This window comes from Somniosus microcephalus, chromosome 5 (assembly GCF_052327205.1).
Source record: "Somniosus microcephalus isolate GS21.2 chromosome 5, FLI_Smic_1.0, whole genome shotgun sequence".
NCBI lineage: Eukaryota > Metazoa > Chordata > Chondrichthyes > Squaliformes > Somniosidae > Somniosus > Somniosus microcephalus.
In genome coordinates this window covers 83,359,208-83,385,379 of record NC_140991.1, presented here as the reverse complement: position 1 = coordinate 83,385,379, position 26,172 = coordinate 83,359,208, and the positions used below count along the sequence as shown (strand labels likewise).

Here is a 26,172-nt window from a genome sequence, read left to right as displayed (position 1 = left end):
TCTAATACATTTGGTTTGGGAAAACAGATTTTTGCCAATTTACCCAATTGTTCAGCCATGGTAGAGCAATCAAATTCAAGCTTCAGCTAAAAAAATCTAGAAAACCGAACACTAGGAATTGTGTTTCTGTTTCACTTCTTTAATATGTAGTTCATTTTTCTACTTTTTTTTCTTGACAGAGAAGAAACAACCATTACTCTCTGCAGCCTCTGGCGTCATTTGAAGTGAAGGAAATGCCATACAAAATCCAGCCAGAGGAATTACCCAGTGCAAGTACTGTGGTAAGTGCCTTGAGGGAAAACACATTTTATAAACATGAGTCTTGCTTAGATAACATTAAGCGGATGTATACAGTCTCAGGAGCCAGAGAGAAATTACCAAGACACAACTTCCTTCTGCTCAGGCTGACTGCTTCTTTCCCTGGTTGTGCACCATAGTATGTCTTAACACAGCTTTAGCAGAAATGCAATACACTCAGGAGAAGCACCAGATTTATTGCTATAAGCTACAACTAAAATGTGCACGTTTATTTAAAGAGACTTTGGGGGGGAAATTTGGTTGCTTTGCACCTCCCATTAGCACCCTAAGAGGCGTAAAGCAACTAGCATCCGGGCGCGGCGTCACCGGGAGGTTAACGGCTGCGGTAACCATTAGCGCCCCACGGTGCTGCGCTGCCAGCGATGACATCATCACTGTGCGCAGCTCCCTGCTCGCGCCCCAGCCGCGATCTTCGGTAGCGCCCCCTGACTTACCACCGGATGCCATGTCCGACAGGATCAGGGGGGCCAACCTGCAGCACTATTTAAAGGCAAGGTGCTGGGTGGCCATTTTTGTTGCTGGCTGCCTGCCAGCACCTGCCCGCTATGCTGTCCCCGGCCACCTGACCCGCCCCCCCCCCCCCGGCGGAGTGCCAGCTGCGCTCCATGAGCCCGACACTTCTCTTGTGTGCGGGCTTTTTTGCTGGCACTCTGATCCCTGGTGGCCCAGCTGGGCCCCGGGTCGTGCTGTGCAAGGCCCCGCCCCTTCCTCCCCTTTAAGAAGGGGAGGAAGGCCTGCAATGCCACGGTATATAGCGCCACGATATTCCCTTGCAGCGCCCCAAGAGGGAGGCGGGGTGCTTCCAGTAGTGCCCCGCTTCCCTCTTGGGGTGCTACCACTCAATCTTGGCTTTGGGGGCGCTAATTTTTCCGGGGCGCTCAAAGTAGCGCCCCGGCGAAGTTAGCGCCACAAAGGGGGCGCAACTCAATTTTCCCCCTTTGTTCTTACCTAATACTATATTTTCGAAACTTTGTTTCAAAATTTTTGGAATTTAAATTTGTAGTCCATAATGTCTTAGTTTGATTTTTTTTGACAATTTTTCAGTTAGAATGTATTGGGATCACATGTAAATGATATCCCCAAAATCCGGAATATATGTTTCTGGTGCAGGTTGCTTCTCGTAATGGACTTCACATAGCTCATCCCATGAGTCTAATGTGTCACAGAGCTCATTCTCTAGACCCCATGGGGGAAAAATTCAGTTGGTAGTGCCACCCGTTAGCGCCTTAAGAGGGCGCTAAGTGGGGCGCAAACCAACTAGCGCCCGGACGCGGCGATATCTGCGCCTCTCGCGAAATTGACCGGACATTTTGCAGCAGCGCTAAACAATACCGCCACAGTCTCCTGCACCGGCAGATCGTGACATCAGTCAAGTGTGCAACGCCCCGGTAGCGCCCCAGACCGGATATCGAGTGGCGCCCCCTGCTTTACCACCTGCCGCTAGCAACGACAGGTTGAGGGGAGCATTTTGCAGTCGGGAAGGGACTGGGGGAGCGCTATTTAAAGGCAACCGCTTCCTGCCTTTTTTTGTTGGTGACATTTTTGCACCATGCATTCTGAGAGAGAGAGAGAGAGAGAGACTTCTGGAGAGATTCTACACTGTGTGAAGGAGTTTTGCATACTGAGCAGCACTTTGCATGTTCATTTTGATTTGCCCTTCCTTGTATCTATTTAGAAGAGACTGTGGGGGCTGCACTCTGAGCTCTTTCCCTGGGTCTCTCCATTGTTCTTTCCAGCAGATTTGATGTACAGGTCTCTCCAGGCCGAGACTCAAGGCTGCAATGAACAGGATGTGGATGGAGACCAAGATAAACCCTCCCCTTTAAGGTAAAAACAGAAAATGCTGGAGAAACTCAGCAGGTCAAGCAGCATCTGTGAAGAGAGAAACAGAGTTAACGTTTCAGGTCGATGACCATTCATCAGAACTCCCCTTTAAGAATTGGCCGGTGCCAGTGTGTCTGTGTTCCATTGCTGACTGACATCACATGAGCTTCGCCAGCGCTGTGAGGTAGCGCCTCGCTCCTTGGCCTTTGCGCCTTAAGACAGATGTGAAGCGCCTGATTTAGCGCTCCAATCACCTCCAGGGGCGAAAAAAGCCAAGTTTGCAGTTGGAGGCGATAATTAGCGCCAGGCATTAAACTTTGCGCCTGGCCGATAATTGCGCCCCAAATGGGGCGATACCGAATTTCTCCCCCCATATCTATAGCTTCACACACTCACTCTCTAGTTCCTGGTTACACGAAACAAGTATTTTCACATCCTGTGTTCTACAAGTATACCTTTGCACCACTGAGATAAGGACAAGTAGTATAAGTGGCACCAGTGTAAATCTCAAAGTCTCAGATTACCGTTACATGTACTAATTAACCAGGAACAGCAGCTCACTTACCTTTTATTGATCTGCGATAAACATTTCCTGTAATGGCATTTATCAATGGCCCAATGTTGAGTCATTTCATCCATTACATTTGATGAGCAGACATACTGTAAAATCTAGATTGTACATCACACTGACGTATCAGCCATGATCTCATTGTATGGCGGAGCAGGCTTGAAGGGCTGAATGGCCTACTCCTGCTCCTATCTTCTATGTTTCTATGTATAGCCAGCCCTCTCCTTTTACAATGACTGTATTGGTTTCAAAACAAAACAAAATTAATATACTAGCGCAAGGCCACTCATTTGCATTTGTCAGGGGCCATAATCCCAATCTCTCTTTTCCGCTCTGTTTATATTATATCATTGCCCTAGTATTGCTGATTGGACCATGCTAACCACATGGTATTATCGGTCACATGACCATCACGGACCAGTCATTTACAAAGAATCACTTTGAGAAAAATATACAATGCACCCACATGCCCACCTCTGTTCCCTTCACTTCATGGTTGCCTATGCCATACTTTGCTCCCCGGCCCACCCGTGCTCTGCTCAATTCCGGCACAGCTCTACTTTCAGATCCCAAGTCCTTCTCCCTCCCACTCTGTACTCAGTCCTTGCGTCTCCAACTCTCTGACCGCCCTTTTCCCTTTCTTGCCGCTTGCTCCCTGCTGTATCTTGAAGCAAACCACCTGGTCACTACTGGGGTTTTCCTCTTAAGAGTGAAGTATCACTGTGGGAAACATACTAGTTGTATTTAACAATGAAGAATAATACACACAATAAGCCTCAAGTTCCTTACAATTAAATCAAAGGAAAATATCACACAATAACCCCATAATTTATAATACAGCGCACATTCCTGGGCTAGTGAAGAATCAATTAGGAAGAATGAAAGGATTTCATAAGTAAAATGAATGAAGCTGCAGAGCGATTCAGTCAGTAGTTTTATTCATGCATATTACTGTATCTTTTTCAAAAAGGGACAAGCTTTTTGCTGCAGCAGCTTACTTTCAATGATAATGTGATGAATTTGTCGCTGATTTACTGAGAACGGCTAATCCAATTCATATTTCATTTTCTTGCACTCTGATACAGAATATTCCAGTCTGACATACTTAATCCCTTTCCCCTGTTCTGAAATGTTGAACACAGTGTCAATGCCATAAAATGTAACATGATATTAATTTGTGACTACCATGAAACAACTTGGACACAATTATGTTACACAAGCATTTAACTGCAGCAATAATGAGAATTATATTCTATGCTTAGATTTTTTGAGGTATTTTATGCAGAAACCTAATTTGCCATGTTTTTCTTGCCCTAGATAAGGACCTCAGTGATTTGGGCCACACCTGATGCTTCACTTGCAATTCCCCTGTGGGTCATAGTTCTAGCTGTACTGGTTGGTTTGCTAGTTCTGGCTATTTTGATCTTAGTCATGTGGAAGGTACGTTTTCAATTTCTCATTCCTCTCCAATTACACCTCATGAGCAATACACAATGTGCTCTAATTAAAATAAACCAATTGTTAACCCATCAAGTATCTGACTGGATTCAAAGGGCCAGAAATTCGGGTCACCACGGGTGAGTACGTGCTGGGCACTCACGCGTAGGCCCAACGAAAGTGACGGTTTCGTGCATGCACTGCGCATGCATGGGAAACCGGAACTTCCGTTCCTTTAAAGGAAGGGGTTCACAGGTCGAACGCGTGCGCCGGAGGGGCAGCGCATACGCCTGGAACTTCCGTTTATTTTGCAGGTTTCTCCGGGAGGGTAAGTCTCCAGGAGCTATGCTCCAGTCGTAAGGCCTGCTTTTAACAAGGTAAGTGGTGAATTAAGTAAAATTAAAACATTTTTTCCACAGGTTTATTATTTTTAAATACTTTAAAGAAAGGTAAGTTTATTTTTAGCCCCATTAGAAACTGTAATTATTTTTTTCAAAAATTTAAATTATTGTTTAAAATAGTTATTTTATGTAATTTATAGTTATTTAAAAATTGTGATTTAAAAAAAAATTTATTTGAAGTTTTAGTTATGTTTTGGGGCTGAATTGTATTCATAGATTTGACTATGAATAGAGATTCCCTGCTACCATTGGCTCTCCATGGCCCACGTGATCCCAGGGGACTCTTTGAACTAACTGCGCCCCTGGGATACGCAAGCACTGCGCACCGGCAGTTGGAGCAGGCCCAGGATCGGAATCCCATGAGGGCCCACAGCACAACGGCCGGCGCGCTAGGTAAATGCAGATCGGAGGCTTGCACCCAAATTTCTGGATAAACTATCATCTGCAATATATTAAGGGTCAAATTTTACAATTTACGATTCGCCGCCGTAACTTCAGTGGAAGTTCAATGAAAACGCTGTATATGCGTGTAAACTGAGTTTCAGTTAACTAAGGCCACTCATTCAGTGTTTTCATGGAAAATGGACAAGGCTGCAGAATCTAATCCCCAAGTCTGAGAATACCTTGAAATAAAAAACTCAAGCCCTGTCTTTGTGGAGAGGTAGCTGCTCACATTTTTCCTCACGCAGGACATGCACATGGCCCAGGGGAGCTCTAGCCGCAGGCCTGCCCCCTGACTGGGCTTTGCAGCTGCAACACAGGAGTCCTCTCGGCCTACAGCTGTGCATCGGGCCTCTGAGCATTGCCAATATCTCGGGGTGGGTTGAAATGAAGATCTCGCGCTGATCCAAATGTCTTTGGCCTGCCCCTCAGGAGTCCAGAAAGAGCCAAAGCACCAAGTTTCGCTGGGTGTCCCTGAGTTGTGTGACAAAATTGAAGCGTCCCGGCTCATGAGAATAACAACACTGGACCTGTGCCTACCAGAGGCACAAGACGCAGTTGTGCCCCATGTGGCAACCCCATAAATTCCTGGTGGGATGAAAGGAAGGTGGAGACGTGAAGTAACCAGGTCTCTAACCCCTTTTCATCTGCCCTACCCTGGGGAATGCCAAGGTGCAGGGTAGAATGGTGGCCAATTTATTCAGTTCCCACAAATAGGTGGCTGTGATAATCCCTATTGTTATAAAGTAGTGCATCGTCCAACTCAGCATGAACATGGGGGATCTGCCAGTATACATATATAGATCTACAAAACCACTGGGTGCTCTGACAGTGCATTCAAAATACAATAATTGAAGCCTCGAAATTTCTGTTGCCCACAGACAGATTTCTACAGCACATTTCTTTGTTGTTTTACTAGAGACATTGTGGGGAATTTTTCAGGAGGTCACTGTTCGGTGGCGGGTCGGGTGGGGAAAAAATGTTTTCGGTAGCGGGTCGGGACCCCACTGTCAACCTGCTGCCATGCGACTTCCCCAGATGTCAGGTCTGTCAGGGCTGAACAGACCCAACACGCAGCGGCGGGGGAGGCAATTCAGGTCATTATGACCTTGTTAATAGCCCACTAAAAAGTATTTTGAGCTCACCTTACCATTTTACGAGGTCGCCCACGGGGTCCACGCTGCTCGGGGGTCACGTCAGGTAAGGAGGTCGGGAGTTGTATGACCCTGGAATCAACTCATTACTTGACAGCTGCAAATGTGCTATAAAAGCTCCCGTCTCACAGCTGTTCACTTTCCAAGCTCAGAAGCTGTTGCTTACTGCATTTGGAAGACAGATGGAGCTTTTTGGAGGTTGCAAGTGTTTGGAGCAAACACTCTATCCAGTGTCACCTGATTGGAATAACCTCTCTCACCATTGACAGATCGCTTCTGTCATCTCAAGTTTACCAGCCATCTATTTTTTTAATATTCATTCATGGGATGAGGGTGTCGCTGGCAAGGCCAGCATTTATTGCCCAACCCAAGTTGTCCTTGAGAAGGTGGTGGCCTTCTTGAACCGCTTCAGTCCGTGTGGTGAAGGTACTCCCATAGTGCTGTTAAGGAGGGAGTTCCAGGATTTTTACCCAGCGACGATGAAGGAACGGCGATATACTTCCAAGTCAGGATGGTGTGTGACTTGGAGGGGAACTTGGAGGTGGTGGTGTTCCCATGTGCCTGCTGCCCTTGTCATTCTAGGTGGTAGAAGTCGCGGGAGGTGCTGCCGAAGAAGCCTTGGCGAGTTTCTGCAGTGCACCTTGTAGATGGTACACACTGCAGTCACGGTACGCCAGTGGTGGAGAGAGTGAATGTTTAAGGTGGTGGATGGGGTGCCAATCAAGCGGGCTGCTTTTTCTTGGATGGTGTCGAGCTTCTTGAAGCTGCACTCACCCAGGCAAGTGGAAAGTATTCCATCACATTCCTGACTTGTGCCTCGTAGATGGTGGAAAGGCCTTGGGGAGTCGGGAGGTGAGACACTCGCCAAAGAATACCCAGCCTCTGACCTGCTTTTGTTGCCAGTGTATTTATGTGGCTGCTCCAGTTAAGCTTCTGGTCAATGGTGACCCCCAGGATATTGATGGTGGGGGATTCAGCGATGGTAATGCCATTGAATGTCAAGGGGCGGTGCTTAGATGCTCGCTTCTTGGAGATAGTCATTGCCTGGCACTTGTGTGGCGCGAATGTCACCTGCCACTTATCAGTCCAAGCCTGAATGTCATCCAGGCCTTGCTGCATGTGGGTATGGACTGCTTCATTATCCGAGGAGTTGCGAATGGCACTGAGCACTGTGCAGTCATCAGCGAACATCTCCACTTAATAATAATAATTCAACTTTATTGTCATTGTACAAGTACATGAACAACGAAATGTGATCTTGCAAGCTCCCATGAGTCCAGTACAAATAACATTAACATTAAACGTAAATAGCACCGTCCTGGGAGAAGCAAAGCCGCTGCATCTGTGCGCGCCGCCATTCCATTTCCACCATTCCTCCTGTCCGACAATCTTCAGCCCAACGCCCAGGCCTGCTCACCAGCCGCCCCTCGCGGGGCTCCTTTCGTGACCTTCTCACCAACCGCCCCTTCTCAGGGCTCCTTCCGTGACCTTCTGCACCTGGTCTTCCCTGATGGTCACCCCTCCAGGTACTAACCAGGCCTGGCTCTGCTTAGCTTCCAAGCCTTGCCAGGAACCCTGTCCCTAGTCCCAGGAACAGGACCTTATGATTCAGGGAAGGTCATTGATGAAGCAGCTGAAGATGGTTGGGCCTAGGACACTGTCCTGAGGGACTCCTGCAGCGATGTCCTGGGGCTGTGATGTTTGAGCTCCAACAACCACAACCATCTTCCTTTGTGCTAGGTATGTCTCCAGCCAGTGGAGAGTTTTCCCCCTGATTTCCATTGACTTCAGTTTTATTAGGGCTCCTTGATGCCACACTCAGTCAAAAGCTGCCTCTCACCTCACCTCTGGAATTCAGCTCTTTTGTCCATGTTTGGACCAAGGCTGTAATGAGGTCTGGAGCTGAGTTGTCATGGCGGAACCCAAACTGGGCATCAGTGAGCAGGTTATTGAGAGTAAGTGCTGCTTGATGGCACTGTCGACGACACCTTCCATCACTTTGCTGATGATTGACAGTAGACTGATGGGGCGGTAATTGGCCGGATTTGATTTGTCCTGCTTTTTGTGGACAGGACAAACCTGGACAGTTTTCTACATTGTCGGATAGATGCCAGTGTTGCAGCTGTACTGGAGCAGCTTGGCTAGAGGCGCGGCTAGTTCTGGAGCACAAATCTTCAGCACGACAGCCGGGATGTTGTCGGCGCCCATAGCCTTTGCTGTATCCAGTGCGCTCAGCCATTTCTTGATATCACGTGGAGTGAATTGAATTGGCTGAAGACTGGCTTCTGTGATGGTGGAGACCTCAGGAGGAGGCCGATATGGATCATCCACTCGGCACTTCTGGCTGAAGATGGTTGCAAATGCTTCAGCTTTGTCTTTTGCACTCACGTGCTGGGCTTCACCATCATTGAGGATGAGGATATTCATGGAGCCTCCTCCTCCCATTAGTTGTTTAATGGTCCACCACTATTCACGTCTGGATGTGGCAGGACTGCAGAGCTTTGATCTGATCCATTGATTGTGGGAGCGCTTAGCTCTGTCTATAGCATGTTCCTTCCGCTTTTTAGCATGCATGTAGTCCTGTGTTGCAGCTTCTCCAAGTTGGCACCGCATTTTTAGGTTCACCTGGTGCTGCTCCTGGCATGCTCTTCTACACTCCTTATTGGACCCCTGGCTTGATGGTAATGGTAGAGTGAGGGATATGCCAGGCCATGAGTTGCAAATTGTGGTGAAATACAATTCTGCTTCTGCCGATGGCCCACAGTGCCTCATGGATGCCCAGTTTTGTGCTGCTAGATCTGTTCTGAATCTATCCCATTTAGCACGGTGGGAGTGCCACACAACACGACGGAGGGCATCCTCAGTGTGAAGATGGGACTTCGTCTCCACAATTACTGTGCGCTGGTCACTGCTACCAATGCTATCATGGACAGATGCATCAGCAACAGGTAGATTACATCAGCATTGGTGCCCTTGAAACTATCTCACCTTGGTCCTCAGAATCCCACCATGATCTGCCCCAACACCAGCAGCACCAGGCACACCCGCAGCACCAACAACAACACCAACCTTCTCCGCAATCAACTGACGCTGCTGCACAGGGCATCAGCACCCGACCACATTGCTGCCCAAGTCGCCAGGGATGGCCTCACCATGGCCAGATTTACTTCACTTGACACTGTACACCCTGGCTGACACATTGACGTAATAAAGACTCACTACGCACTTGGTTGTACATAAAGCAAGGCTTTAATCGACTTGTAACAAAACATGGAGGTCTTGTTAGTAGTCACTAGCTTCCTGTTTCCAGATTGTCTCTGGCCAAGTTGGGCCCACGCCCGAGTGTTTATACTCCTCGGACGGTGCCCTCAGCTGGCCGTTCAGTAGTACTTCCTGAGTTACTTCTTGTAGAAGTTGCGATTTATGACACACATGATGTACCAGGTTGGCACCATCCCACACCAACACCATAAAGCATCCCTACAATGCCCAAGCCATTCCTTTCACACTCATCACCATTGCGGGGGGTACCATTATGTCTCGCCTTTCACTGCAACTCACTAAGCCACTTCCAAAGGTGCACACAACTCTGTGCAAGAACGCAAAGTGTTGAAAATAAAGGTTTCAATGTTTGACAGCACATTAACAGAAACATTACATGAACATTGGCTAAAACACCGAAGTGCCTACCCTTGTAAATGCCTACCCTTGTGTGTTGTTAGTGGCTATGATTGGACTAGGATGAGGGTGAGTGTGAGGGGTGGCTCGTGAGAAGGGGATAGAGAGGGATGGGTGGAGGTGCAAGGTAAGTTGGTGTGAGTAAGGATGTGCAGGAGTAGGGTAGGGCAGAGTAATGGGGATGTGATGAGTGGCACAGCAGGATGAGGTTGAGTGTGGCTCTGCAGTAATGTTTTGTGATCTAATGAGATAATTGAAACATTTGCGCCACTGCAGCCTGGTCCTCCTGACGACATCCCTGCTTGTGTCCTCCTGTGCAATGTGCAACCAGGCTGCGTTGGTCTCCTGGGGAGGTCCCTTCCACCCATTGGAAGGGAAGAGAACCTCCCTGCGTGCTGTGACCCCCCTCCATAAGCATATGGAGGGAGACATGGGAGAGACTGGGTGCAGCCGTGCACCTTTGTGCAGTGCTTGTCAGTGTTTGCAGCACCTCAATGCTGTAGAACACTGAGAGCACAACTGTCAAAATAAATTTGTGCATGGTCCCTTTAAGGAAACCAGCTGATGGTGCGTCATCAAATGACATAATCAGACCTGTTTCCTTCAATTGGTTGGCAAACGCGCTGGGTGGGCTTAACAAGCCCAATCAATGTAAAATCATTCTACACAGTGGGCTGGAGCCAGCAGCGGGGTCAGGAACCTCCACCAACGTCGCCCGCCCTGGACCCGCCGAGGTAGGGGAAATTGTGGACATTAACTCATTTAAATAAATGGCCTAAATGCCTGCATTAAAATAGTAGAGAGAGTAATGTCATATGGATACATTGAGCATTTCTCTGCTAATATTGCTAACAGTCATTACTAGGCTTATAAGATTGCAACAGGACTGCTGGTGAATATATACCTAGTTTCTTGCTATTCTCGTTACCCTGTTATGTCGTGTCCCTTCATGTATTACTTATAGTATTACATTTACTTCTAATATACAGCACAGAAACAGGCCATTTGGCCCAACTGGTCCATGCCAGTGTTTATGCTCCACACGAACCTCATCCTCTCCCCTCTTCATCTAACCCCATCAGCATAACATTCTATTCCTTGCTCCCTCATGTATTTAGCTAGCTTTGCCTAAATGCATTTATGCTATTCACCTCAATTACTCCCTGTGGTAGCAAGTTCCACATTCTAACCACTCTCTGGGTAAAGAAGTTTCTCATGAATTCTCTATTGGATTTTTTAGTAACGATCTTATATTAATGGCCCCTAGTCTTGACCTCCCTCACAAGTGGAAATATCTTCTCTTCGTCTACCCCATCAAACCCTTTCATAATTTTGAAGACCTCTATCAGGTCACCCTCAGCCTTCTCTTTTCTCGAGAAAAGAGCCCCAGCCTGTTCAATCTTTCCTGATAGGTATATCCTCTCAGTTTTGCTATTATCCTTTTTGCACCTTCTCCAGTGCCTCTATATCCCTTTTATAATATGGTGATCAGAACTGTGCACAGTACTTTTAAGTGTGGTCTAACTAAGGTTTTATACAAGTTTAACATAACTTCTCTGCTTTTCACTTCTATCCCTCTACAACTTAACCCCAGTGCTTGGTTTGCTTTTTTATGGCTTTATTAACCCATGTTGCTACTTTTAATGTCTTGTGTATCTGTACCCCTAGATCTCTTTGCTTCTCTACCCAATTTAGACTCTTATTTTCCAAGCAGTATGTGGCCTCCTTATTCTTCCTACAAAATGCACCACCTCACATTTCTCTATATTGCAATTCATTTGTCAATTACATGCCCATTCTGCAAGTTTATTAATCTCTTCTTGCATTTTGTCGCATCCAGCAATAGGATATACGGCACAGAAACAGGCCATTCGGCCCAACCAGTCCATGCCGGTGTTTATGCTCCACTCGAGCCTCCTCCCGTCTTTCCTCATCTAAATCTATCAGCATAATCCTCTATTCCCTTCTCCCTCATATGCTTGTCTAGCCTCCCCTTAAATGCATCTATACTTTTCGCTTCAACCACTCCCTGTGGTAGCGAGTTCCACATTCTCACCACTCTTTGGATAAAGAAGTTTCTTCTGAAATCCCTATTGGATTTCTTGGTGACTATCTTATATTGATGGCCTTAAGTTATGCTCTTCCCCACAAGTAGAAACATTCTCTCTGTATCCACTCTAGCAAAACCTTTCATAATTTTATAGACCTCTATTAGGTCACCCCTCAGCCTTCTTTCAAGAGAAAAGAGCCCCAGCCTGTCATCCTTTCCGGATATGTATACTCTCACATTTCTGGTATCATCCTTGTAAATCTTCTCTGTGCCCTCTCCAGTGCCTCTATATCCTTTTTATAATATGGTGACCAGAACTGCACACACTCTCCTAAATGTGGTCTAACCAAGGTTCAATACAGGTTTAGCATAACTTCACTACTTTTCAATTCTATACCTCTAGAAATAAATCCTAGTGCTTGGTTTGCTTTTTTTTATGGCCTTGCTAACCTGTATCGCAGCTTTTAGTGATTTGTATATTTGTACTCCGAGATCCCTTTGTTCCTTTACTCTAGCTAGACTCGCACCCTCCAAGTAATAAGTGACCTCCCTATTCTTCCTACCAAAATGTAATACCTCACATTTATCTGTGTTGAACTTAATTTGCCAATTATATGCCCATTCTGCAAGTTTATTAATGTCCTCCTGTAATTTGTTGCAGTCCTCCTCAGTATTGACTATTCCCCCCCCAATTTGGTGTCATCTGCAAATTTAGAAATTGTGTTTTTGATTTAGAAGTCTAATTCGTTAATATAAATTGTGAACAACAGCGATCCCAGCACTGATATTTTTTTAAAAATTCATTGCTGGGATGTGGGCGTCGCTGGCTAGGCCTGCATTTAGTGCCCATCCCTAATTGCCCTTGAGAAGATGGTGATGAGCCGCCTTCTTGAACCGCTGCAGTCCATATGGTGTAGGTACACCCACAATGCTGTTAGGAAGGGAGTTCCAGGATTTTGGCCCAGCGACAGTGAAGGAACAGCGATACAGGTCCAAGTCAGGATGGTGTGTGGCTTGGAGGGGAACTTGTAGGTGGTGATGTTCCCATGCGTCTGCTGCCCTTGTCTTTCTAAGTGGTAGAGGTCGCGGGTTTGGAAGGTGCTGTTGAAGGAGCTTTGGCGAGTTGCTGCAGTGCATCTTGTAGATGGTACACACTGCAGCCACAATGCGCCGGTGGTGGAGGGAGTGAATGTTGAAGGTGGTGGATGGAGTGCCAATCAAACGGGCTGCTTTATCCTGAATGGTGTCGAGCTTCTTGAGTGTTGTTGGAGCTACACTCATCCAGGCAAGTGGAGAGTATTCCATCACACTCCTGACTTGTGCCTTGTAGATGGTGGAAAGGCTTTGGGGAGTCAGGAGGTGAGACACTCGCCACAGAATTCCCAGCCTCTGGCCTGCTCTTGTAGCCACAGTATTTATATGGCTGGTCCAGTTCAGTTTCTGATCAATGGTAACCCCCAGGATGTTGATAGTGGGGGAGTCAGCGATGGTAATGCCATTGAATATCAAGGGGAGATGGTTAGAGTCTCGCTTGTTGGAGATGGTCATTGCCTGGCACTTGTGTGGTGCGAATGTTACTTGCCACTTGTCAGCCCAAGTCTTAATGTTGTCCAGGTCTTGCTGCATATGGACACGGACTGCGTCAGTATCTGACGAGTCTCGAATGGTGCTGAACAGTGTGCAATCATCAGCGAACATCCCCACTTCTGACCTTATGATGGAGGGAAGGTCATTGATGAAACAGCTGAAGATGGTTGGGCCTAGGAAACTGCCCTGAGGAACTCCTGCAGTGATGTCATGTGATTGAGATGAATGACCTCCAACAACCACAGCCAACTTCCTTTGTGCTAGGTATGATTCCAACCAATGGAGAGTTTTCCCCTTGATTCCCATTGACCAGTTTTGCTAGGGCTCCTTGATGCCACACTCGATCAAATGCTGCCTTGATGTCAAGGGCAGTCACTCTCACCTCACCTCTTGAGTTCAGCTCTTTTGTCCATGTTTGGACCAAGGTTGTAATGAGGTCAGTAGCTGAGTGGCCATGGCGGAACCCGAACTGGGCGTCAGTTCGCAGGTTATTGCTGAGTAAGTGCCGCTTGATAGCACTGTCGACAACACCTTCCATCACTTTGCTGATGATTGAGAGTAGACTGATGGGACAGTAATTGGCTGGGTCGGATTTGTCCTGCTTTTTGTAGACAGGACATACTTGGGCAACTTTCCACATTGCCGGGTAGATGCCAGTGTTGTAGCTGTACTGGAACAGCTTGGCTAGGGGCGCAGCTAGTTCTGGAGCACAAGTCTTCAGTACTATTGCCAGAATGTTGTCAGGGCCCATAGCCTTTGCAGTATCCAGTGTCTTCAGCCATTTCTTGAACACCACTACCCACCTTCTGCCACTGTGAATAGCTACCCTTTACTCCTACTCTCTGCTTTCTATCTTGAAGCCAGCTAGCAATCCATTCTGCTACTTGTCCCCTGACTCCGCATTCTCTGACCTTGTTCATCAGTCTATAATGGGGTACCTTATCGAAGGCCTTTTGAAAATCCAGATAAATTACATCCACTGCATTACCATTGTCTACTCTCTCTGTTACCTCTTCAAAAAATTCAATGAGGTTGGTCAACCAAAATTTTCCTTTTGAAATCCATGCTGACTATTCATTACTATGTTTTTGGTTTCTAGATGTTCTTCTATTTTGTCCTTTAGTAGGGATTCCATTATTTTTCCTACCACCGATGTTAAGCTGACTGGTCTATAATTCCCTGGACATGTTCCATCCCCCTTAAATATCGGTTTTACGTTAGCTATCCGCCAGTCCTCTGGCAGTACACCTTTTTCTAACAAATTATTAAATATGTGTAGTAATGCCTCTGCTATCTCTTCCTTAGATTCTTTTATTAAAATGCGTGAATTCAATCCATCCAGACCAGGGGTTTTATCCTCTTTGATTTTGATTAGTTTATTTAATATATCCCCTCTTTTTATTTTAAATGCGCTTATCTCATTACTCATCTCATCATCCAATGTCATGTCCACCTGTTCTATCTCCCTGGTAAATACTGAAGCAAAATAATTATTTAATATTTCTGCTATCTCTCTATTGTTATCTGTGGTATTAGTCTGTCTATCCCTAATGGCCCTATTCCCATTCCAAAGTTCCTTTTTTTATTGATGTGCCTGTAAAATATTTTACTATTTTGTTTTATGTTCCTTGATAATTTAATTTCATAGTTCTTCTTTGCCTTCCTAATTTTTTTTGACTTCTCTCCTAATCTCCTTGTATTCTCCCTTATCATGCACTCCCCTGCTGTCTATGTACTTAAGGTATGTCTCTTTCCTTACCCTCACTTGTTCCTTTATGGCTTTATTCATCCATGGAGTCTCATTAGTGTTTAGTTTGTTCTTTCCTTTTTGCAGAATATATTGTTCCTGCACTCTGTTGAACATCATTATAAATGTTTCCCATTGCTGTTGTACATCATTGTTTGCCAATATTGTTGCCCATTTTATTTTCCCAAGTTCTATTCTCAGCCCCTCAAAATCTATTACCCTGGTTTTCGTCATACTTATGTCCTTCTCAATTATCATCTTAAAGCGTATTATATTATGGTCACTATTAACTAGATGTTCCCTACTTTTACTTCTCTTATCTGCTCTGGTTCATTCCCCATTACTAGATCCAATAGCGAATCCTCCCTTGTTGGGCTTTTTACATATTTTACATATTGGGTTTGAAAGGAGTCCTGTACACATTGTAGGAACTCCATTCCCTTATCCCCTTTACCTACCTCTTCTGTCCAATTAATATCGGGATAGTTGAAATCCCTCATGATTATTATTCTATGTTTTTTTTAACTAATTTCCCTAATTTGTCTGCATATTTATTCCTACAACTACCTTCCACTATTAGGTGCTCTGTAGACTACAGCTATTAGTGTGATTGATCCTTTATTATCTATTATCACTATCCATATGGATTCTATTTTTGTCTTGCTGATAGCTGCGTCACTTTTTTCTGCTGCCATTATATTATCCCTAATAAGTACAGCTACTCCACCTCCCCTTTTTCCCCCTCTATCTTTTCTAAATATGTTATACCCTGCAATGTTTAATTCCCAGTCCTGTTTTTTCTGTAGCCATGCCTCAGTAATCCCTACTATGTCTGATTCCTCGCAACTTATGATTGCCTCCAGCTCTCCCGTTTTATTACAGACACTGGGCTCGATTTTGTCAATGGGGAGCTTTTGGAGGCGCGACTCCCACTTTTTGGGTTGTAGTCCCATCTCCATCGACTTGTGGCCAACCCATGCTACTTTCCCTTGATTGACCTTGTTAAGCCCGACCAGCTGGCTCAGCAGGCTTATTAAGAGACACCTGGTTACTGGTGACATCAGCGATTGACACTTCATCTGTCAAGAGCTTTTGACAGATGAAAAATCAGCGTTTGACGGCTCTGTGAAGCTGTCAAACACGGACAATCTGTCTTCTAACTTGAGTCCTTCTACTCAGACTCAGTTAGAGAGCTCTCCAGACCAGAAAGCAGAGGCTGCAGCTTTTGACAGTTCAGCGGCCATTCTGCTTTCTGTGCCGGTGAGCTGAGGGACTCCCGAGAACTGAAGGAAGGAAGCCTGCAGGAAGAAGTAAAGGTAAGTAAAACTTATTAAAACACTTTACACTTACCTCACACACTTACCTCTGCACACATGCACCCATCACTCACCTGCACAACAGACATCTCGACCCCTCCAACCCCTGCAGACCGACGGTCCGCCTCGCTAACTTGGCGTGGTTCGGAGCCGTCGGACAGCTCACACTTCAGGGCTAAAAATAGGGATTAGGCAAAAAACTGCCTGTTAACTATCTGTTAACAGGCAGTTAATTGGCACTAATCCCCTTCCCACCTCGGGGAGGCGGCTCCCAGCACAGGTCGGGTACCCGCCTCCTGGGACATTGGCACGGAGGCGGGTTGGGGGCGGGATGGGTTCCTGCCCCCCGATTCTGCAATGTTCCCACCACTCCCGCCTCCAAACCCGTCTCCTCGGGGCTTGGAAAATCGAGCCCACTGTGTGCATTGCTGTTCAGACAGTTTAACTCATTTTTAATAGGATTTCCTCTCACTTTATGTTTAACCATCTTTTTAGACTCCTGTTCTATAACTCTATTTATTCCCTTGCCGTCAATGTCCTCCCTTACTTTATTCTTTCCTATGCTCTCTCTTCCTGTTTTGTTTATATTTAGGCTGGTTACGTTTCTTGTAGATCCCTCCCCCATCTTTCTAGTTTAAAGCCTTTGCCACCTCCCTATTTACCCTTTCTGCTAGGACACAGGGCCTGTCCCATCAGTACAGCTCCTTCCTGTCCCAGAACTGGTGTCAGTGTCCCATGAAAAGGAACCCCTCTTTCCCACACCAGCCCTTTAGCCACGTATTAATTCTCCTGATCTATCTGCTCCTGTGCCAATTTGCACGTGGCTCAGGCAATAATCCAGAGATTATTACTGTTGAGTCTGTGTGTCCCAGTTATGTGTAGGATCAATCACTGGACACAGACAACAAGAATAACTTTTAACAGGTCTTTACTATTCGGAGGTCAGGGCTGAACTGCCCAGCAAATCCTTACACAACACTTATATACCGGTGTGGTCACCACCGGTATTACAGTATACAGCAGCCAAGAGAAAGTAGTACATCTCTTAAAGTAGTTCTCTTAAGGTGGAACAGGTTACATACACCACAATCCTCCCTTTTTAGCTTAACAGTTATATCCCCATTTAACATACATAATAACATATATACAACTTCATGCAAAACAGTTCAAAGATTCAGTCTCTGAGGAGGCCTCCTGATTCGAGTGGGATAACGCCTTTCAGGGGTCTCTGATTCTCGTTGTTGGGGTGACTCATCTAGTTGGTCTCTTATGGATTGGACATCATCATCAGGTACATTCACTTCTGAGGTAGATGCTTCAGGTTCACTAACTTCTTCCACGGTTGTCTCTGCCGTAACCATGGGTTCGACCCTTGTTTTCGATTCTACCAGTTGGTCAGCATGACGCCATATTACATTTTCACCCACATCTACCGTGTACATCAGGGGTCCTTGTCTGGCCCGAATTGTTCCAGATTGCCATTTCTCGTTTTTATAATCCCGGGCTAACACTGGTTGTCCTATTTCGAAACTCCGAGTGGTCTTGTTATTTATATGCTGGAACTGTTTGTTTTCAACTTCCCTCCGCACATTTGGTTTTAACAAGTCCAACCTGGACCGCAACCTCCTGTTATAGAACATCATGGCAGGACTTTGGTTTGTCACTGCATGGGTGGCGTTTCGATATGCCAGTAGGAATTTGTCCACCTTGTGTTGTAGTGGAATCTGATCTTCGCTCATGGCCTTTATCGCTTTTTTGAACGTTTGTACAAATCTCTCGGCCAACCCGTTTGTAGCCGGATGATATGGGGCAGAGGTATAATGTTTCACCCCATTCTTCTTCATGAATCTCTGGAATTCTTCTGACACGAACTGCGGTCCGTTATCTGAACATATTTGTTCTGGCAATCCATTTCTTGCAAATATCGTTCTTAACACCGCGATCGTCTTTTCCGAGGTAGTGGCAGTCATCTTAATCACTTCTGGCCATTTAGAATGTGCGTCCACCACAATTAAAAACATGGAGTCCATGAAAGGACCAGCAAAGTCAATATGTACACATTGCCATGGGGTTGAAGGCCATTCCCATGGATGCAGCGGTGCAATCGGAGGTGCATTTTGCACTTTTTGGCACCCTGAGCAGCTTTTCGTCAGCTCCTCTATCTGTTGGTCGATACCCGGCCACCACACATAAGCCCTAGCAAGGCTTTTCATCTTGACTCCCCCCAGATGACCTTCATGCAGTTCCTTTAGAACTCTCTCTCTTAACTTAGGAGGAATAATCACCCTTGTTCCATACATCAATGTTCCTTGACAGACGGACAGCTGTTCTCGTCTTGCTGAGAATGCCGGTAACAGTGGATCACCATGTGCTGGCCATCCCTTCACTGTCACTTCGTAGACCCTGGACAGTGTCGGGTCGTTCCTGGTTTCTCTTTCAATACTTGCATTGGTGACTGGTAAACATTCGATGATGGTCGAGTGAAATAACTCAACAGGGTCAACCGTCAGTGCCTCCTCCTCTGTAGGTAGTGGCAGGCGCGACAGCCCATCAGCATTACCATGCTGCTTTGTACCTTTGAATTCTATCTGATATTGATGTGCCCCTAGGAAAAGGGACCATCTCTGGAGTCTCTGTGCTGTCATCACCGAAACACCCTTCTTAGGGTTAAAAATGGATACCAACGGCTGGTGGTCTGTCAGAAGCGTAAACTTTTGGCCCTGCAGGTAATGATTAAACTTCTTTACACCCCACACAAGGCTGAGAGCCTCCCTATCTATCTGAGCATAGTTGCGCTCAGCGGAGGTCAATGATCTGGATGCGAACGCAACTGGCCTCTCCTGGCCATTTGGCAACTTGTGTGAGAGTACTGCCCCAATACCATATGGAGAAGCATCACAAGCCAAACGAATAGGCAGCGTTGGGTTGAAGTGAGCCAACACTTCCTCTGAGGTGATCAATGCCTTGCTTTCGCGAAAGGCCCTCTTACAGTCCTCGCTCCACTTCCATGGTACTCCCTTCTGCAAAAGAGCGTTCAGCGGGTGCAGCACCGTGGATAAATTTGGCAGAAACTTATGGTAATAGTTAATCAACCCTAGAAACGACCTCAATTGGGATACATTATCCGGAGCGGGAGCCTTCACAACAGCTTCGATCTTATCAGGAGACTTATGAAGCCCCTCCTGGTCAATGACATGACCACAGTACGAGATCCGCTTCTGAAAGAATTCACATTTCTGGCGATTAACTCGAAGACCATACTCTTTCAATCTGGTGAGCACCAGTTCCAAGTTTGCAAGGTGTTCCTCGTCATCATCTCCTGTAATCAGAATATCGTCCAGGTAACATTGTGTACCTGGAATTCCCTGTAATACCTGCTCCATGGCCCTCTGCCAAATTGCTGGAGCTGATGCCACTCCAAAAACCAGTCTATTATACCGGTACAAGCCTCTATGCGTGTTGATCGTAAGATACTGGCGTGACTCTTCCTCAACTTCCATCTGTAAGTACGCCTGCGCCAGGTCTATCTTGGTGAAGTGTTTCCCGCCAGACAACGAAGCGAAGATATCCTCAATCCGCGGAAGCGGATACTGCACCGTGTGAAGCACCGGATTAACAGTGATCTTGAAATCTCCACAGATGCGAACCTTCCCCGGTTCCCCCGGCTTGTTGCTCGATGAACGCTTCATGACGGGGACAATGGGCGTGGCCCACTCACTCCAGTCTACCTTAGACAGTACTCCTGAACGTTCTAGCCCTTCCAGCTCCGCTTCCACAGCAGGTCGTATTGCATAAGGTACCGGTCTGGCTTTGAAAAATTTCGGGTTTGCATGTTCTTCAACCTTGATGTTTGCCGTAATTCCTCTCAGTGTTCCCAGTCCCTGTTGGAACACCTCTTTAGCATCGTCCAATATTCTGGACAATCGTTTAGGTTTGACATCTTTTGTACCGGAATCTACCGTTAGTGCTTTTAAGGAATGCCAGTCCATATTCATTTTCCTAATCCACTCCCGTCATAGTAGTGGTGGACCTCCCTCAGGTAGCACATATAAGTCCATTCCTCGGCTTTCTTTGCCCTTGTGGACCACCTTTACCTCTATCTTCCCGATGGGGTATACTCTTTGCCCCGTGTATGTTTTCAATACAATCTCCGTATCCCGTAGGGGAATATGTGGGAATAACCTTTTGTAATCTTGCTTATTCATGACCGTCAATGCCGATCCAGTGTCCAATTCCATCTTCACTTGGACTCCTGCTATCTGAAGTGTGACCCAAATTGTTTGGAGGTCTGCTTCCTTACCAACATTGTGTACTCTTAGACTACCCAGTTCATTACTGCTGGAGTCTGAATCTGACTTCTGTTCGTTTGAACTGTTCTCTGTCACCTTGTGTACCTTTCTGTACTTTTCCTGCGGTGACTTTTTGTTGCTGGTCTTCTTTCCTGACCGGCATACTTTAGCTATGTGACCAAGCCTGCCACATTTTCTGCATTCCTGATTTTTGAACCAGCACTGGTTCTGATCGTGCGTTGTCTTTCCACAACGATAACATTTTACTGTACTCAAGACCATTTGATTGGTGCAGAGTTCCGGTGACCGTAGCTGCATTTCCGCAGTGCCTCTCGCTGCGGCTTCTTGCGATGCTGCAACAGTGACAGCTTTATCAAGCGTAAGATCATTCTCCTCAAGCAGTCGCTTTTGTGTTCCTTCTTTTAACAATCCACACACAAATTTATCTCTCGGCGCATCTGCTGGTCCTGTTCCAAACTGACAGTACTTCGATAGCTTACGTAGTTCAATTAAAAATTCAGCGTTGCTTTCGTCTTTCAACTGCATTCTTCTGTAAAATTTAAATCGTTCCGCTATCATCAGCGGTGTGGGGTTTAAATGATTTTTCAGGACAGTAACAATATTCGCGAAAGTCTGATCCGTCGGTTTATTTGGTGATAGAAGGTGCTTCAATAGCCCGTATGTCTTCGCACCCATTAGCTTAATAAGGTTAGTGCTTTCTCATCATCTGGTACCTTATTTGCTTTACAATAAACTTCCATGCGTTCTACATACGTGGTCCAATCTTCGATATCACTATCAAAGGTATTAATGCTCCCATGTTTAGGCATCCTTGCAAGTTTTTAAATTTTTCTTTTTCTCAAAATGGCGGCTTCCCGCGCTTGTCTTCTTCCCCCGCCTACTAAAATGGCGGCTTCCCGCGCTTGGCGGTCTTTCCCGCGCTCGTCTTCTTCCCCCGCCGACTACAATGGCGGATTCCCGCGTTTGCCTTCTTCCCCCGCTGGCTGCAATGGCGATTGCCTTGCTGCTGCCGTTCTCGCCTCCCCAGCGGTTCTCACTCCCCGACGTTGCTTTGCCTCGCAGCCCCGCTTGCAGCCTGGTCCTTTACACCGGCCGCGTTTGAATTCTCCGCAGCTCTCATGCCTTAAGCTTCTCAGCTCCCCGACGCTGCTTTGCCTCGCAGCCCCGCTTGCAGCCCGGTCCTGTACACCGGCTGCGTTTGAGTTCTCCGCGGCTCTCGAGCCTTAAGCTGCCCCAGTCGCTGCGCCTCTCGGCCTCGATTGCAGCCCGGCCCTTTCTACCGGCCGTGGTCGAGCTCTCCGCCCTTATTCCTCCGTTTTCCCTCCCCTACTCCACAGTCAACGCGGCCGACTTTCTGCTCGTGTCGCTGATCGGCTTACCCACCACCGTGGTAGAAGGGATGATCACTGCCTGTCGCTGATGGAGGGCTTCGTGGTCAGAATTCTTTTTCTTTTTAACCCGGGTTCTTGATGCCTCCCGTGCGATGGTGCTCAGCAGGATGATGAGGGCGGATGCCTCTTCTCGACGCCCGTTTTGAGGACGAAGCTGCCTTGGATGTAAAATTGCCGCAGGGTAAAATCGGACTCGTCGCCACTGTTGAGTCTGTGTGTCCCAGTTATGTGTAGGATCAATCACTAGACACAGACAACAAGAATAACTTTTAACAGGTCTTTACTATTCGGAGGTCAGGGCTGAACTGCCCAGCAAATCCTTACACAACACTTATATACCGGTGTGGTCACCACCGGTATTACAGTATACAGCAGCCAAGAGAAAGTAGTACATCTCTTAAAAGTAGTTCTCTTAAGGTGGAACAGGTTAAATACACCACAATTACCCTCGAGGTCCCGCTTTTTAATTTAAAGCCTAACTCCTGATACCCTTTCAGCAGGACTTTCTCCCTGTTCCTACCTATGTCGTTTGTTCCAACATGGACCATGACAACTGGATTTACCCCCCCCCTTTCCAAGTTTCTGTCCAGCTGCCATGAGATATCCCTTACCCTGGCACTGGGCAGGCAATACACCCTTCAGGATTCTCGTTCTTGGCTGCAGAGGACGCTATCTATCCCCCTAATTATAGAATCCCTTATCACTACCACATTTCTATTCTGCTCTTCCCCAGCCCCCCCCCCCCCCCCTTGGACAGCCTTCTGAGCCACGGTGCCTTGGTCTGTGTTATGGCTGTCCTCTCTGCTGTCTTTCTCCTTGTACTCATAGGTAGCGAGTACATCGTACCTGTTGGACAGGACCAGTGTCTGTGGGACCTCCTTCTCAACCTCTGCTAAATCCCCGCAACCCGGCTCCCTAGCAGTCACTCCCTCCCCTTCCTGAATCTGTACTTTCCTCTGGGGTGTAACTGCATTCGGGATAAAACTGTCCAGAAATTCCTCTCCCTCCCTTATGTGTCAGAGTGTCTCCAACTCGCACTCCAGCTCAATGACTGTGAGCCAGAGAGATTCAAGATGGAGACATCTCCTGCAGACGTGTTCACTTGGGACAGTCTCGCTGTCCACAAACTCCCACCTACTGCAGCCCAGACACACAATCTGCCCTGTTATATCTTAGTCTAGCTTTATTTTATTTATTTAATCAGTTAAAGACTTTATTCAATGATTATTTATAGTTATATTAATTAGTTTAACTAGTTAAGCAATAAATTTAATGCAGTACTTTGTAGTTTCCTGCAACTAGTTTAAACCACTGTTCTAGGTTAGAGAGAAAAGAGAGAAAAAGAACCTTAATACTCACCAACCAATCACTTGCCTGCTGCCTTTTTTTTATTCATTGATGGGATGTGGGCGTCGCTGGCTGGCTAGGCCTGCATTTAGTGCCCATCCCTAATTGCCCTTGAGAAGATGGTGGTGAGCCGCCGCCTTGAACCGCTGCAGTCCATATGGTGTAGGTACACTCACTATGCTGTTAGGAAGGGAGTTCCAGGATTTTGGCCCAGCGACAGTGAAGGAACGGCGATACAGGTCCAAGTCAGGATGGTGTGTGGCTTGGTAGGTGGTGATGTTCCCATGCGTCTGCTGCCCTTGTCCTTCTAAGTGGTAGAGGTCGCGGGTTTGGAAGGTGCTGTTGAAGGAGCTTTGGCGAGTTGCTGCAGTGCATCTTGTAGATGGCACACACTGCAGCCACAGTGCGCCGGTGGTGGAGGGAGTGAATGTTGAAGGTGGATGGAGTGCCAATCAAGCGGGCTGCTTTATCCTGAATGGTGTCGAGCTTCTTGAGTGTTGTTGGAGCTGCACTCATCCAGGCAAGTGGAGAGTATTCCATCACACTCCTGACTTGTGCCTTGTAGATGGTGGAAAGGCTTTGGGGAGTCAGGAGGTGAGACACTTGCCGCAGAATTTCCAGCCTCTGGCCTGCTCTTGTAGCCACAGTATTTATATGGCTGGTCCAGTTCAGTTTCTGATCAATGGTAACCCCCAGGATGTTGATAGTGGGGGATTCAGCGATGGTAATGCCATTGAATGTCAAGGGGAGATGGTTAGAGTCTCGCTTGTTGGAGATGGTCATTGCCTGGCACTTGTGTGGTGCGAATGTTACTTGCCACTTGTCAGCCCAAGTCTGAATGTTGTCCAGGTCTTGCTGCATATGGACACGGACTGCGTCAGTATCTGACGAGTCTCGAATGGTGCTGAACAGTGTGCAATCATCAGCGAACATCCCCACTTCTGACCTTATGATGGAGGGAAGGTCATTGATGAAACAGCTGAAGATGGTTGGGCCTAGAACACTGCCCTGAGGAACTCCTGCAGTGATGTCATGTGATTGAGATGAATGACCTCCAACAACCACAGCCAACTTCCTTTGTGCTAGGTATGATGTCACTCCTTGTTTTTTTTAAATCGTTGAAGGTTCGGCCGCCGCTGATACCGCCTCCAATTAGGTCCGCGCTGCCTGGTCTCCCGCTGTTTAAAGTACCGCCGCCGCTGATACCGCCTCCAATTAGGTCCGCGCTGTCTGGTCTCCCGCTGTTTTAAGTACCACCGCCGCTGATACCGCCTCCAATTAGGTCCCCTACAAGTCAATAGAAATAATTTGTTGCTTGTTATGGAAGTAGGAGCACCATTATAAACTGATAAGAATAACCTTTTTCGTTTAAATCCAGGTTTTTGATGTTTTTACAATTTGTTTCTTAATTTTACTTATTTTGCAGTCCCAAAAAATAATCTGGGTCAATCCTATCTGAACTAGTGCAGTTTATTAGTATTAAGCCAGAGCTGAGATCTGCTAGTTTTGAATTCAAAGATCTCAGATTTTATTACAAATTGAGGTGCAAGTTTTGAGTTGAGCTAATTTGCTAATGAGCTGAAGGAACCATTACATGTTCAGAATTAGCCTGCTTTTGGCTTTGATTCAATATGAAGACTGAAGGTCAGAGGCTGGGTATTCTGCGGCGAGTGTTTCACCTCCTGACTCCCCAAAGCCTTTCCACCATCTACAAGGCACAAGTCAGGAGTGTGATGGAATACTCTCCACTTGCCTGGATGAGTGCAGCTCCAACAACACTCGAAGCTAGACACCATCCAGGACAAAGCAGCCTGCTTGATTGGCACCCCATCCACCACCTTAAACATTCACTCCCTCCACCACCGACGTACCGTGGCTGCAGTATGTACCATCTACAAGATGCACTGCAGCAACTTGCCAAGGCTTCTTCGGCAGCACCTCCCAAACCCGCAACCTCTTCCACCTAGAAGGACAAGGGCGGCAGGCGCATGGGAACACCACCACCTCCAAGTTCCCCTCCAAGTCACACACCATCCTGACTTAGAAGTATATCACCGATCCTTCATCGTCGCTGGGTCAAAATCCTGGAGCTCCCTACCTAACAGCACTGTGGGAGTACCATCACCACACGGACTGCAGCAGTTCAAGAAGGTGGCTAACCACCACCTTCTCAAGGGCAACTGGGGATGAGCAATAAATGCTGGCCTTGCCAGCGACGGCCTGATCCCATAAACTAATTTTAAAAAAGTCCTCAAACAAGCCAAAACTACATTAATAGTGCAAAATGTAGAAAATCACTCACTGTAGAACGTTACAGTGCAAAGGTGACCATAGTATGGTACACTATGGGCACAATGAGTTAATATTTGTATTGGAAAAAGTATTAGTAGGATTAGTAATTAATTTATTCAATTCCTGATTTGAAGAAAATTTGGAAGAATCAGATATTGATCACTGTTTAGCACATTTTATCCAGATTTTCTGATCATTAACAATGAATTGGAAAATCTAGCCGATGAAATGCTCAAGGTGATATAAATGTAATAATGATATTTTAAATCTGCCGTTACCCCTCCAGTAATTGTTCAGATATCACTGCTACT

General features: G+C 46.6%; 1 protein-coding gene across 1 annotated transcript in view; it reads left to right on the top strand.

The window, feature by feature from the left end:
- Positions 1-26,172, top strand: part of itga8 (integrin, alpha 8) — a 291,754-nt gene that overhangs the window by 263,577 nt on the left and 2,005 nt on the right. The window contains exons 28-29 of the mRNA XM_085987920.1: positions 180-281; positions 4,028-4,150. Coding sequence (XP_085844046.1) covers positions 180-281; positions 4,028-4,150 — 225 coding nt within the window. The remainder of the gene's footprint in view (positions 1-179; positions 282-4,027; positions 4,151-26,172) is intronic.